General features: G+C 35.5%; 1 protein-coding gene across 6 annotated transcripts in view; it reads left to right on the plus strand.

The window, feature by feature from the left end:
• The first annotated feature begins 11,300 nt into the window (after positions 1-11,300).
• The window catches only part of LOC124427186 (secapin-like), a 15,777-nt gene continuing 13,810 nt past the window's right edge, over positions 11,301-13,267 (plus strand). The window contains exons 1-2 of one of the 6 annotated variants that reach the window (XR_006942912.1): positions 11,301-12,223; positions 12,784-13,267. The exon at positions 12,784-13,267 is cut by the window's right edge and continues 97 nt beyond it. Coding sequence is in view for 3 of the 6 variants with exons in the window: in XM_046969794.1 (XP_046825750.1) it covers positions 12,193-12,223 (31 nt within the window). In the remaining 3 variants the exon portion in view is untranslated. The remainder of the gene's footprint in view (positions 12,224-12,783) is intronic. The other 5 variants (XM_046969796.1, XM_046969795.1, XR_006942910.1 and 2 more) reach the window with 5 other exon arrangements.

Raw genomic sequence — 13,267 nt, forward strand, 5'->3', positions numbered from 1 at the left:
GACGGAAAGACGTGCGATGGAAGTGATGGAAGTGAGTAGAGAAGAGGAGGCTGGAGAAACTAAAGAGAAGAGAAGCCTTCGAAGGAGGAAGAGGAAAAGAAGAAGGAGGTGGAGGAGAAGAAGGAGGAGAAGGCATTGTTCGCTGCGTTGGCCCGCAGTGGAGAACCCTCCCGCTGCGCAAGTTATTTGCCACGATCCTCCTTCATGATTTTTACTCTAATTTGTAACGACAGGGGTTGGAGCACGCGAGCTGCATTCCATTTCTCTCCTCCTCTTCCATCGAGCTCGCTTCGAAGAGCATCTCTCGTCTCGTCCGCTTCTTCCTTCGTGAGGAGGAAGCTTTTCTCTCTCTTTCTCTCTCTCTCTCTCTCTCTCTTTCTTTCTCTCTCTTTGGCTCATCGTATTACCGCTGCCACTGCTGACGCTGTTGCTACTGCTGGTGTTCGTTCCGATGGTGATGCCTCGAGGAGGTGAGAGGAAAGACGTACAATGGGCTGCTCCCTATGATTTCGGTAGCGGTGTTTTTTGTCAGAGGCAACGAGAGGGCCGCGCTATGGTTAGCCTTGATCGATGGCTGAACTTAGCTGAGTAAGCCTCCGTTTAATTAATTCTTTAATTACTTTCCCCACGGGGCCTGTAGCGCGTCAGCAGCCTCCTGACCAAGGTGGACCAAACGAGTGAGAAAGAGAGAGGGGGGGCGGGGGAGAAGGGAGGAGAAAGAGAGAGAGAGAGAGAGATGGACAGACAGCGATTCCGAGATCTCTGATACGGATATACCCAACGATACGACGACGGTAGCCCTAAGGGATTTAGGTGCGTTCTCGTTACCACGTTCATGATACCAATGTTATAACTCCTCTCAAAATCATTTCCCCTCTCGTCTCTTTTCTCTTTCGCTTTCTTCGATCGTGCAAGTCATCGAGTTATCGATTCTACTTAAGCGATCTTGTTAATCGCCGTTTACAAAGTATCCCGAGACATTTTTCGGCTTAGTACTGGACCGGAGATGTTGAAGAATGGTTGGTGGGAGACTAAGGAGTCGGGCTTTGGTTAAGTTCATAAAAATATATCGAACGTGCAACTAAGTAAGGTTTCCTTTTTTTTCGCTTTTTCTTTCTTCTTTTTTTATTAAACGTAAACGTTAATAATAATAATAATAATAATAATAATATATATATATATTATATATAGTGCTCTAATATAAGGCAGCTTTTTTAGTTTGTCGGCAAATATTTTGTATCTATGTAGAAAAGGATCGATGAAATGATCTATGGGGGTCTATCATAAATATCTTTCGTGTTGCCATGTACGATTATTATTTGGAACATGATACGATAGACGCGAAAGCATCACGACATCCGTAACATTCGTTATGCACGGTGCGTTCATCCGTCAAGGTGGTCAGCAAAGCGGGAGCAAAGCTGGCAGTGGCAGGAACAAGAGGAAGAGAGGAGGACAAGAGTGAGAGGGTTCGAGCGAGCTCAAAGAAAGGGGGCAACGTCGTAAAATTCAGCAAGGTAGTCGATCATTGTTCTTTCAAGCCCGGGCCATTGCACCTCCACCTTTCTCCCAAGAACGTTCCGCTACCCTTTAAAGCCTCGTGTTACCGCTTATTTGCTTAACAAGACGCGTTCGATGACCAACGACGAGTTGCTCTTGCTTGGTCGATCACGAAATGTCTACATGTGCTTTCTTATAAGCCACGATCACGGAATACACATACATATGCATGGACGCACAAACAAACACAGGTATATACGTATATATGTATGTATGTAGAAAGTAGATACATATATACCAGCACGTAGGTAAACTTCTTTTTTTATTCTTACATCGTCTTCTTGTCTTTCCAAAATTATATAGCTCAGATTTAGGTATGTCTCAAATAAATCAGGAGCATCGTAGGGTATTAAATTGCTTCCTAAGGTATGAACATAAACGACGCACATAGGATAATATAAATATTTCGAATATAGGCACGCGGACGTACGGTCACACGTATACGCGCATACACAAACACACACACACACACACACACACACACACACACACACATATACGCACATATGTATATATAGGTATATTATGCAGACTTTCGCACTTTGTTCGTTTGAACACAGATTCGTGTTGAATATTTGGATCAACGTTTCCTTATCGAAGAGACCCAAAGGTTCTCATGGGGGGAAAAATAAAAAGAAATGAGAAAACCGTCAGGCTTTTCGTTCATCCCACGCAGGATATCGTACGATATCACGAGGACATCCATTAGCGATGAACCGGTAAAAGGGTTCGTACTAATATCCGAGCTGTGTAAGGGCGTCCCCCCACTCCCCCAAAAAATTCAGTCTCCGCTCGCAACTCGTCGTTGAGAGGAGAAGATAGGATGAGGATGAGGACGAAGACGAGGATATGTGAATGTGGATGGTGGATGTGATGGTGGATGAGGATGAAGAGGTGAAGGAGGAGAGAACGGAGGACTGGACTTCCCACGCCCGAAGGAAGAATAAATTTCCTCGGGAGGGGTAAACTGTATTAACCGCGGGAAGACTCATCTATCCGTCTATCTCTTTGCCCGTCTATATTTCAGGTGATACTCGGAGGCATCGTACATGGTCCGCGTTCGCGTAGCTTCTTTGGCATCTCTCTCTCTTTCTCTCTCTCTCTCTCTCTCATGCTCGCTTACTCTTCTTCTCTCTTGTTTTACGTGCAAGAAAAAGATAGATAGATAGATATAGAAAGAGAGAGAGAGAGAGAGAGAGAGAGAGTATAGTCAGGATCTTGCGCCACACCTCGTTCGTTGCGACTGCAGCAATCCGACACCCAACCACGTATTCTCTCTCTCTCTCTCTCTCTCTCTCTTTCTTTCACACACTCACTCTTTCTTAGTATGCCTACGCAGACGTTAGTTCAAGAGCAAAAGAAAGATAGAGATAGATAGATAGAAAAAGAGAGAGAGAGAGAGAAGTTCTTGCACGCACACCGCCACTAGCAACATACAAGCTCATAGTTATCCTTGCAAGCGAAATAATCGTCGTAACGCATACGACCGCACGCGAGAGCCGGTAATAACGTTGCGGTCACCATGACATTCGTCGTTACGTTCGAATCGTTCTAGCTCGCGCGCTAGACCTTTTAGTGACTTTAGCATATTCACGTTTTATATATGTATGTATTTCGTCGGAGTTATCATTTATTTTCTATGCACTAAGGAAAAGCTCTCTTCTTCTTCTTCTTTTTCTTTCTTCTTTCTCTCTTCTTCTTCTTCTTCTTCTTTTTCTTCTTCTTCTTCTTCTTCTTCTTCTTCGGGGCCCTAAGGAGGCGTTAAGAGGCGCAGCCTCGTAAAATAAGGCGGCGACGTGGCGGCTAGATACGACCTCACGTTCGATCGTAAAATCGGTCGGCGCGTTCGGTGCAACGGGCATAATTCTTCGACTGGTAGGTACTACGGGACTGGTAAATATATAGATCGAGAGAGAGAGAGAGAAAAGTATATCCGACGGTGAGCACGTTATGACGTTACGAGCAGCTGTTCCGGAGATTGAAGGTGTCGGCAATCAATTCGGTGGACGGCTCGAGCCGCTCGTATATTTCGAGAGATGCGCGCGTTACGATCATCGAGGTACTTTCAAGACTCGATCCACAACTATGCCACTGGCTTTTGCTCCTGTCGATCTTCTTCCTTCTGTCTCGATCGTTCCAGAACCTTTTTTTTGCGTCTCTCTCTCACTCTCTCTCTCTCTCTCTTTCCTCTCCATCTCCTCCCGCCAAAGATCTCAAATTATTTTTATTCCTTTTCCATTCGTTTTATCTTTTCGTTTCTTTTCCTTTATCTTTTTGTTTGTATTTTTTTTTTCTTTTTTCTTCTTTTTTTTTTTTAACACTTGTACGTAAACATATCTATATTACCGACTTTCTTTCATATTTATACACGTCATATCTATATAACATCGTATAAATGACACTAGATCATTTTGATTCATAGATACGACAAAGAGATTCTCCTCTCGAGGTTCATCGATCGAATGATCCAAGGACGAAGTCGTGCCGTCGTTCAGAAGTCTCGTTAGCCGTTTAGAATTGGCCAGTGGTCAGGTAGAATGGATTCTCCGTTCGTCCGAAAAGGACATTAAAAAAGGGGATGGCCTCATAAAATTAGGCCGATCACAATGTTGGACATTCTAGCGGTTATGGCTGTATAGGTAGCTAAGCGACAAACATCTATACGGAGCCTCGTAAAATTAGCCGCAAGTTGTCATATCGATAATTTCTCGGTTACGACAAATTTTATGCAGGGGTAATCGCCAAACTAAATTGGATAGTACGATCCTTTTATTTATTTATTTATTTATTTATTATTTCTTTTTTTCTTTTATTTTCTTTTTTTTTTTCACTTTACTTCATTTTATTCTTTATTTAATTCTTTCTTTTTTTCAAACACGTATTCTCATTTGCCCAATAAAACGAAAAATCGCACATTGATATCAAGAAAGAATCCCAATAACGAAACTATACGAATTCTCCTTTCTTCCATGATCTTCATTCTTCGATCATCTTGTTTGTAGTTTATTTATAAGCTTCGATAATAATAATCGTTACGTTTTGTTCGTTCTACAGGAAAAGAGAGAGGGATACAAGCCAGGTAAAATATTGAATATATGTATATACGGTAATAAGCTCGAACCCGTAAATTTGACTCATAGAGATAGGAGAATGAAATAAGTAAGAGCTTATAAGTAAGAGCTCATTAATCTTTCAATTTTTCAATATATATATATATATATATATTGAAAAATTGTTTATTATGTTATATATTGTCGTAGATTTGTAAAGCTATTATAATAAAAATTGTGAAGAAGTTTCCCGAAAAAATTGTATGTTTAATTTATAGTTTTATCTTAAAAAGAAGATATTGGTACGAAGAATCGACGTTATTTTTTTTCTTTTTTCTTTTTTCTTTTTTTTTTTTTTTTCTTTCTACGGATTATAAAAGTATATAAGTAAGATAAGAAAGATTTGAGATAGGCGGAATCGAGTTTGAAGAAATAAATATTACGAAGGTAAAGGAGCCGTAAAAGAGTAACGAAATAAGCGACAGTTTTGATAATCGGTGTGCGCGTTCGTTTTATGCCGACAAGAGAGATCGGGTCTCTCTACTTAGCGATGTGTTGAAGATATAAAGATGCTTCTGTCGGTATTTCATTCGTTGAGATCCTTCCTCGGTCGTTTGCCTCTATCCTCCCCTATCTTCTCGGCTTACCTTCGATCTATCGTAGATGGATGCAAACACGAAGGTAAGACACACGATACCTGCCTCGAATCTACCCGGGTCCAAGCGGGATCGATTGCCATAACGTATCTCTTTGCGTTAGATTTATTAACACGGATATATACGCGAATAGGTATAACGTGCTCAAGATATATATTATATATTATATATATGTTTGTACGTATGTATATATATATATATATATATCAATGATCAATTGTCTAAAATCTTTTTAAAACGAATATTAATTCATACATATTTACATAGGATAAATATATTCTTGAACTGGAATTATCGATCAAAGTTATCAATCAACTTCGTTAATCTAGATCGGATTAATCCTAGAAACGTCCAAATAATTTCTCATTCCATTCTAATGATCTAACAGGAAAACGTCCAAACAACGTAAGCTTCATCATAGTCACTTGTTCGTTTCACTTGTTAACCTATCGATCGATCAATCCAATAATGCTATCGGTTAGCACGGTTAGTCTGTATCATCGATATGACCGATTATATCCAGGCCAGTTCCTTCCGATATCTTTGGCGGATCTAGAACCATCATCGTCGAATGGAGACGCGCGTTCGACGATGAATCGGCGGGATTAACTTGCGCCATGAAAATAAAGAGTAAGAGAAAGAGAAATAGAAAGAGAGAAAATCGTTTGAGGTTATTCGTCGAGGCTGATCGTCGAGGCTGATCGTCGAGGCAGATCGTCGAAGCTTGAAGGAAGAAGAAAAGACACCGACGTAGTCTTTCTCTCTCTCTCTCTCTCTCTTCTTCTTCTTTCTCTCTTTTCTCTCTTCGCGTTCGCTCGGAGCTTGCGTGCCAGTCAGCATTGGCAAGTAATTTCTTGCACGCAATTGCCCGCTACTGGAATTGCCTGGTAGGCGACCTCAGTCCGTCAGTCATTTACTTTTTAAATCGATCCTACCTACCTACCTGCCTGCCTGCCTGTTTGGTTGGTTGGTTGCTTGGTTGGTTGGTTGGTTGGTTGCTTGGTTGCTTAGTTGGTTGCTTGCCTGCTTGGCTGTCTGTCTGTCTGTCTGCTTGCTTGCTTGCTTGCTTGCTTGCTTCTTTGTTTCCTTGCTTGCTTGCTTGCTTGCTTGCTTGCCTGCCTATCTGCCTACCTGTTTGCTTGACTTGACTGACTGACTATGGTGCCCGAGCGTGTGCGAGCACCACGCTGCACGCAAAATTTCCCAACGCTTTAAAATGACGATAAAAAGGATTATCCCTATAAACTTATCATTCTTCATATTCTAAACTATTCTAAGTTATTTTTGTATCTTTGAATTTAATTCATTGACTTGGTCTAATCTCTATTCTCGATCGACGATCTAACACATCTTTCCCTTGACAGTCTGGATTTTTAACGTTTTCTTTAATCATATACTTCCGTGAGAAATTAATAAGATGAAATTTTTCATGAATTTTTGTAATAACGAAAAATTTGAGAATAGTTAAACATATGAGAATCTATCTAGTATTCGATGATCGAATATCAATTTTTGTTGATCTGGAATTAGGGAAGAAAATCTAATATTTCGCAACAAATAAATGCTATGAAATATTTGCTATATATTAATAATAAAAAAAAAAAAAAAAAAAAAAAGAAAAGAAAAAAGAAAAAGAAAAAACCAAAAGAATTTCAATTTATAGGATCTATTATTTTCGATATAGTTTTATCTACTTGCCGCTTTCTCCTCTCTCTCTCTCTCTCTCTCTCTCTTTTTGTGTTTCTCGTTAATAAGTTTATTATCGTTTACCGATATGTTTGTAATTTCTACGTTTGTAACAAAATTTTTCAGTAGTTCGTAAGTTATTGAAAGTAATTGAAAAATCGCATGCGTATCCATGAGCCTTGGATTGCTCAGCATTGATCTAGATACTTTAACGACTGTCTCCAACATCCATTACAGATGTAATATTAATATGACGTTATTGTGTGTTCTCTATACTTAAAAAAAATCGTTCTCGTTTATCCAACTTGTGGATAGTAGGTAGGTAGGTATATATATATATATGTATGTAGCTAATCGAGAGAGAAAAGAAAAATGACTCGCACGAAAGGTATCATTTTGGGAAAGAAAATTGGTTAACTTTCGAAGGGTATAAATGTATCTCGTGTTCGGTCGTTCGCGATGTTATCGCATTAGCTTGATTCTCGTTTACTTCGAGACGAATGATCTTAATCTTCACGGTTATCCTTTCATTCTCTTTTCACAGGCAATCGTAAGAGAGAAAAAAAACAAAAAAAAAAAAAAAAACAAAAAAAGTACAAAAAAAATCAATCGTATCTTACGTTAACGCTGATTAACGTTCATTTTATCCGAATTTAAAACGATTTATTCGTTGATTCGATGATATAAAAAGAAAAGGGAAAACAATTACTTATCTATTCGTATTAAACACTTGCGATGGAAAAACGTGCCACGCACGTCGAGATGTTTCTTCTTACCGGAATAACAGTGACGTGTTAGACACGTCGTCAGGCGATTGTCGTGGTAAGAAAAATGACGTGCGTGGCAACGTCAATCGTAAATTTCTTTTCATCACTAGTGGTTAAAGAAAATCCAATGAAACTTTCTTCGTTACATATTGAAATCAACGTAAAATCATTATCGTTATTTATTGTACGTTACCATCGAACGCGTGTTTTATCTTCTCGTAGAAACAAATCGTCGGAGTCGATTCTCGATCGTCTTCTCTCGTCAATTCAGGCGTTCTCACACGAAAGGAATCGTTTTTTCAAAGACGAGATTAAAATTAGTCTGAAAAGAAACAAAAACAAAACAAAAGAAAAAATGAAAGAAACAAAGAGAAAATGGATATAGAAGGATTTATCTTTAACAGAAAAGAGTAAAAGAGAGAGAGAGAGAGAGAGAGAGAGAGAGAGAGGGAGAGGATATATGTTTTTCAATCGAAGGTAGCAATAATAAATAATTACGTACTCATACGTTTTCTTTACAAAAACCGTGGCCGTTTTGCATTCATGCACGAGAAGCAGGGAAGGAACTGGAAAATGAGAGAAACAAAATGACTCTATCTTAATCATCTGCCGTTAATGCTTTTCTAGAGCGAGCGTGAGTCGATCGTGGGAAAAGATCGAAAGAGTTTCTCGTTTATTTGAAAAATTGCGAGACATAGAAAGAGAGAGAGAGAGAGAGAGAGAGAGAGAGAGAGAGAGAATGTACGAAAAAATTATTTAATGAACATCATAAATGATACGTATTCGATCGAATTAATAGAGCGTATAGATTGTTATTTTGTTTATGTTAATAGAAACGTATTCCGTTCAATATGGAGAATATCGCGAAAATGTAAACACAAGGAGGATAAGTAATTTGATTTACTTCGTAAACGAATGAAAAAATTCAAAGAAAATTTTACTTTTTAACAAATACATAAATAATAGATAATTAATTGATCGTACCTTTTCAAATTTTCTAGATCATCATGTACAACGATATATAATATTCGAATTTAATCGAAATATTTCGATCATTGGATTTTCTATCATATCAAAATGCGCTATTATTAATTAATGAGAATAAAAGTTTTATCTTCGTGGAAATCAATTTATCACGTACTATGTCGAATCATTGTCATTTACTTCGTCATTTTATGATTACTTTTTTTTTTATCATACTATTTAGATCATCAACTATATAGTCTATAAGTTTTCTTGGCACCCGTATAAACGAGAATAAATGAGTTTTAATATTCGTTCGTTCGTCCTTTTTTTTGTATAAAGTAACAGTACAAAAAAATTTATATATATATATATTTATATATAATATAATCGATTGTAGTTTTACTTATTTTTGAGATCATCGATTAAACAATCAATTTTGTTTAGGATCGTATATAAAAAAAATCGATCGAGTTTAACAAATATATTCGATCGTTCATTTTCATAAAATAATAACAAATCCAAATTCCTTTAGATATTTTTCAAATCATCATTTATTACACGTACAAAGGGAAGGGAATCGAAGTTGAAAAAATATTTGATCATTCATTTTTCACGGAATGATGAGATAATTGAAATTTCATAATAGATAATAAATTGTACGATATTATAAATCTATTTAAAAAAAAAAAAAAAAAAAAAAAAAAAAAAAAAAAAAAAAAGAAAAAAAAATGTAAATACGTAAAATTTGAGATATAAATGTGAATTTTTCTGATTTTGTTTTCTTTTTTCTTTTTTCTTTTTTTTTTTTTTTCTTTTTTTTTTCGACAACGCAGTTGTCACGAATTTCTTTGATCGTGATCGTCGGTCGTCGTTGATCCTTCGTGTTGCTCCTATGAGAAATCACCCAAACGCGAATAACCTGTTAAATATTTATCGACCAAGGAATATATCGCCCACACGGTCTAGGAAATGTTAGAAACGCCATTGCCAGTCGAAACCAACTCCGATCGAAGTTCAATACATATGAAAATTTCCCATTTAGCAGATTAGGTCGTTTTTATCATGCGTCGCGATATCCCGTTTCGTTTCGACGTTCCTCAAAGTTACGTCAGATGGCAGCACTCAACGCTTCGTTCATATCCTTTCGTTCAATGAATTTTACTACTACGTTTCCTTTTTTTGTTTTTTTTTTTCTTTTCACGTCTTCTTTTTTTTTCTTTCTTTCTTTCATACTACTAGAATTAAAAGAAAAGAGGATTGAATGGGAACGAACGTGAGAAAAAAAAAACACGCGAGGGAACCTTTCGTGTATCTTTTTTATTCGCCTTTTTCGTTTCCTTTATTTATTTGTTTATTTATTTATTTATTTACTTTTTTTTTCTTTTCTTTTTCCCATTTCTTTCTTTACCATTTTTCTTCACGATTATTCGTACCGTCGGACATCTTCGTAATCATGCGAATTATCATTTCAAATAGATATAACGATTAACGTCGAATCGTAATGCCGATCATTTTATGATATATCCGATAAAATCAATTCGAATGATACTTTTCTTGTGTAAAATTATCGTGAGAACGAATGAAAAAAGTCCTTCGTTCAATCTAAAATGTCAATTGAAAACAATTGTTTATTACAATATAACGTTCGACGATATTGAAATTATAATGTTAAACGTATTTCGAAGAAGAATAATTAATATAAAATAATAATTGACGATTTGTTATGTAACATCCTGCATATGTTATCAACGAAATATTTTATTGCAATATATATATATGAAATAAATATTTATTTTTTTTTTCTTCGAAAGATTAGCAAAGGGAGAAAAAAAAAGTGATTTGTATTAGCGTAAAAATTTTGTAAACGTAATAATTCATCATCGGGCATCGGGTTTTCAGAATTTTTACCGTACGAATAATTCTTCAATAATAATTTGAAGTCATTTGTAATGTGATATATAACGTAGTGGTAGCACGCACACACCGATATCATCCTGCGACATATTGTTGAATACATCAACGAGGGAAAACGTGATTGTAATTCGAACGAGGGGAATGGGGAACGTGTTTTCCTCCTCCTTCGTTGCTCGTTTAACGATAAATCCTTTAGCTATCATATCCTAAGGGAAACTCAGACATTCAAAAGTATCACGTGGATCATATTCAAAAAAAAAAAAAAGAAAAAGAAAAAAAAGAAAAAAGATATCTTTAAATAATTATTACAATATTTTCTGAATCTTTTATTTTATTTTCATTATATACAATATCGATGAATTATATATAATTCATCGAATTGCCATTATTATTTCATATTAAATGCATTTAACGTTAATCTTATCTGATTTATTTAATTTATAAAAATTTATAATAAGAAATATCTCTTAGGTCGTTCAGTCATAGTTTCTTTTCTTTTCTTTTCTTTTCTTTTTTTTTTTTTTGAGAGGGACAGCGATAGATGCTTCTTTTTACAGAATGGACGTGCGTTTAGATTGTTGAAATAACTTCACGTTTTGACCCTGTGATAAGAGAAAGAGAGAGAGAGAGAGAGAGAGAGAAAGAGACAGAGAGAAGCCAATAGTAATTTTCCGTCGTTTAATAATACCTATTACGTCTACAATTTACTCGGTGTAATTAAAAGCATGGGATATATCCATGTTGAAGCCAGTAGATAGAAAACGTAGAAAGACGAAGGAATAACGCGACGGAATTAATTTTCGGTTTTGTGATATCGTGTAATAATAAAGTATCGTTTAAAGATAAGTTTGTTAAGTTTAAGGATTTATTTAAATCTTCGAGGCCTTTGAAAAATAATCCTTCCTTTAATAATCGATCTGATCGCTTTCGAAGAAAGAACTTTTAACGCGAACAATATACCGTGATTGATAATAATAGAATTAATCTGGTCTTGCTCGTTAATTATTTTACCTTTCCATCTTTTTTTCTCTTTTTATATATTTGTTTCTTTGATCTTTTCTTTTTTTCTCTTTTTTTATTCACCAATTTAAGAACTACGAATTATCCTTACCGAGAGAGAAGGAACGATTAATCTCGCTCTCTCTCTCTCTCTCTCTCTCTTTTTATCGAAAGATTATCGTTATTTACGTTTTTTTTTTTTAGAAGAAAGAAAGAAAAAGAAAAAGAAAAAAAAAAAAAGAAAGAAAGAAATCAAACGTAATAACGAAATACTTAAGATAATTCTTAATAATAACAAATTAAAACGGATATAAGACCATAAAGAAAAAGATGAATTATCAAAAATGGATTCTAACGTTGAAATGTTTTTTATTGATTTACATTGTATACGTCGTAAGAGCAGACGATCGATTAAAAGAGAAGAAGAATATGATTAATAAGCTCGATGATAAAAATGATTTTGTTCCATTTAATCGAGATACAGTGATAGATACGAGAAATGACTTAATAATACGGGCACCTGTAAGAAGAAGAATCATTTGTGAATATGATAGAAGACCGGACGCTTTTGGAAGATGTAGGAAGAAGTTGTAAATGAACATTATGATCGAACGATCATTACAAGGTATCGATAATGATAGACGAAATCTGTTTTCTTTTCTTTCTTTTTTTCTTTTTTTTTTTCTTTTCTTTTGTTCTTCCCTTTTTCATTTTCAATCTATATCGAGATACGAGATTCAACGTTTCAATGATATTTATTATTTGACATAAAATATAAAATATAAAAGTAATCGATTGAATTGATACAATAATATCGAGGTAACGGACACGAATTAAATTAATTATAATCGTGGAGGAACGAAATAATTAATTATTCGAAAGAAAAAAGGAATGTCATTGGAAAACTTGAGAGATGTTTTAATTATTGTTTGCACGTTTTGTTAAGAACATCTGGGTAACTTAAGATAACGAAAAATTTGCAATTTCGGTCAGCTGTGGACCTCGTACGTTGCTGATAAGGTTAACGATAATTCGTTCCTTTATTTTTCTTAATTTCAATTTATTTAACAAAATAGTTTTTATCGTTTCGTATTATTGCCTTATATATATATATATATATATATATATATATATATATATATTTAATTGGCTATTTCGTTTCATATCGTTTCGTTTCTTATTTAGAATTTTTCGTGGAAAAGTAGTAGATAAAGAAGAAAAGGATGGAAGATTCGCGTTCGAGAAGCGTGTGACGTGTTCACAGGGAACATGGAAAGAGATCGATTCTATCGACGCTTACTTATCGGATTTTTTCGTGCCGATGCTCGTCCATTCGAGAAACGACGAATGTCGCAAATGTCGTCCGATAAACTCTTCCGCTTAGAGACACGCATTAGCCAAGAGATAAGCCGACCTTTCTCTCTCTCTCTCTCTCTCTTGTATATCAAATGTATAAGTTTTCAGTACAAGGTTATATTTATAATAAAAACTCATAATGAGATTTAAAAAAGAAAGTATTTCCCGTTTCCATCAAGAAAGAGAGAAAGAGAGAGAGAGAGAGAGAGAGAGAGAGAGAGAGAATTTTTATTCCTCTAATTTTTTTTTTGCTTTATTTCCTTTTTTCTTTCATTATTTTTAACTTTTTATTATCTCACGATAAATACGAAAA

Source organism: Vespa crabro, chromosome 9 (genome assembly GCF_910589235.1).
Source record: "Vespa crabro chromosome 9, iyVesCrab1.2, whole genome shotgun sequence".
Lineage (NCBI taxonomy): Eukaryota > Metazoa > Arthropoda > Insecta > Hymenoptera > Vespidae > Vespa > Vespa crabro.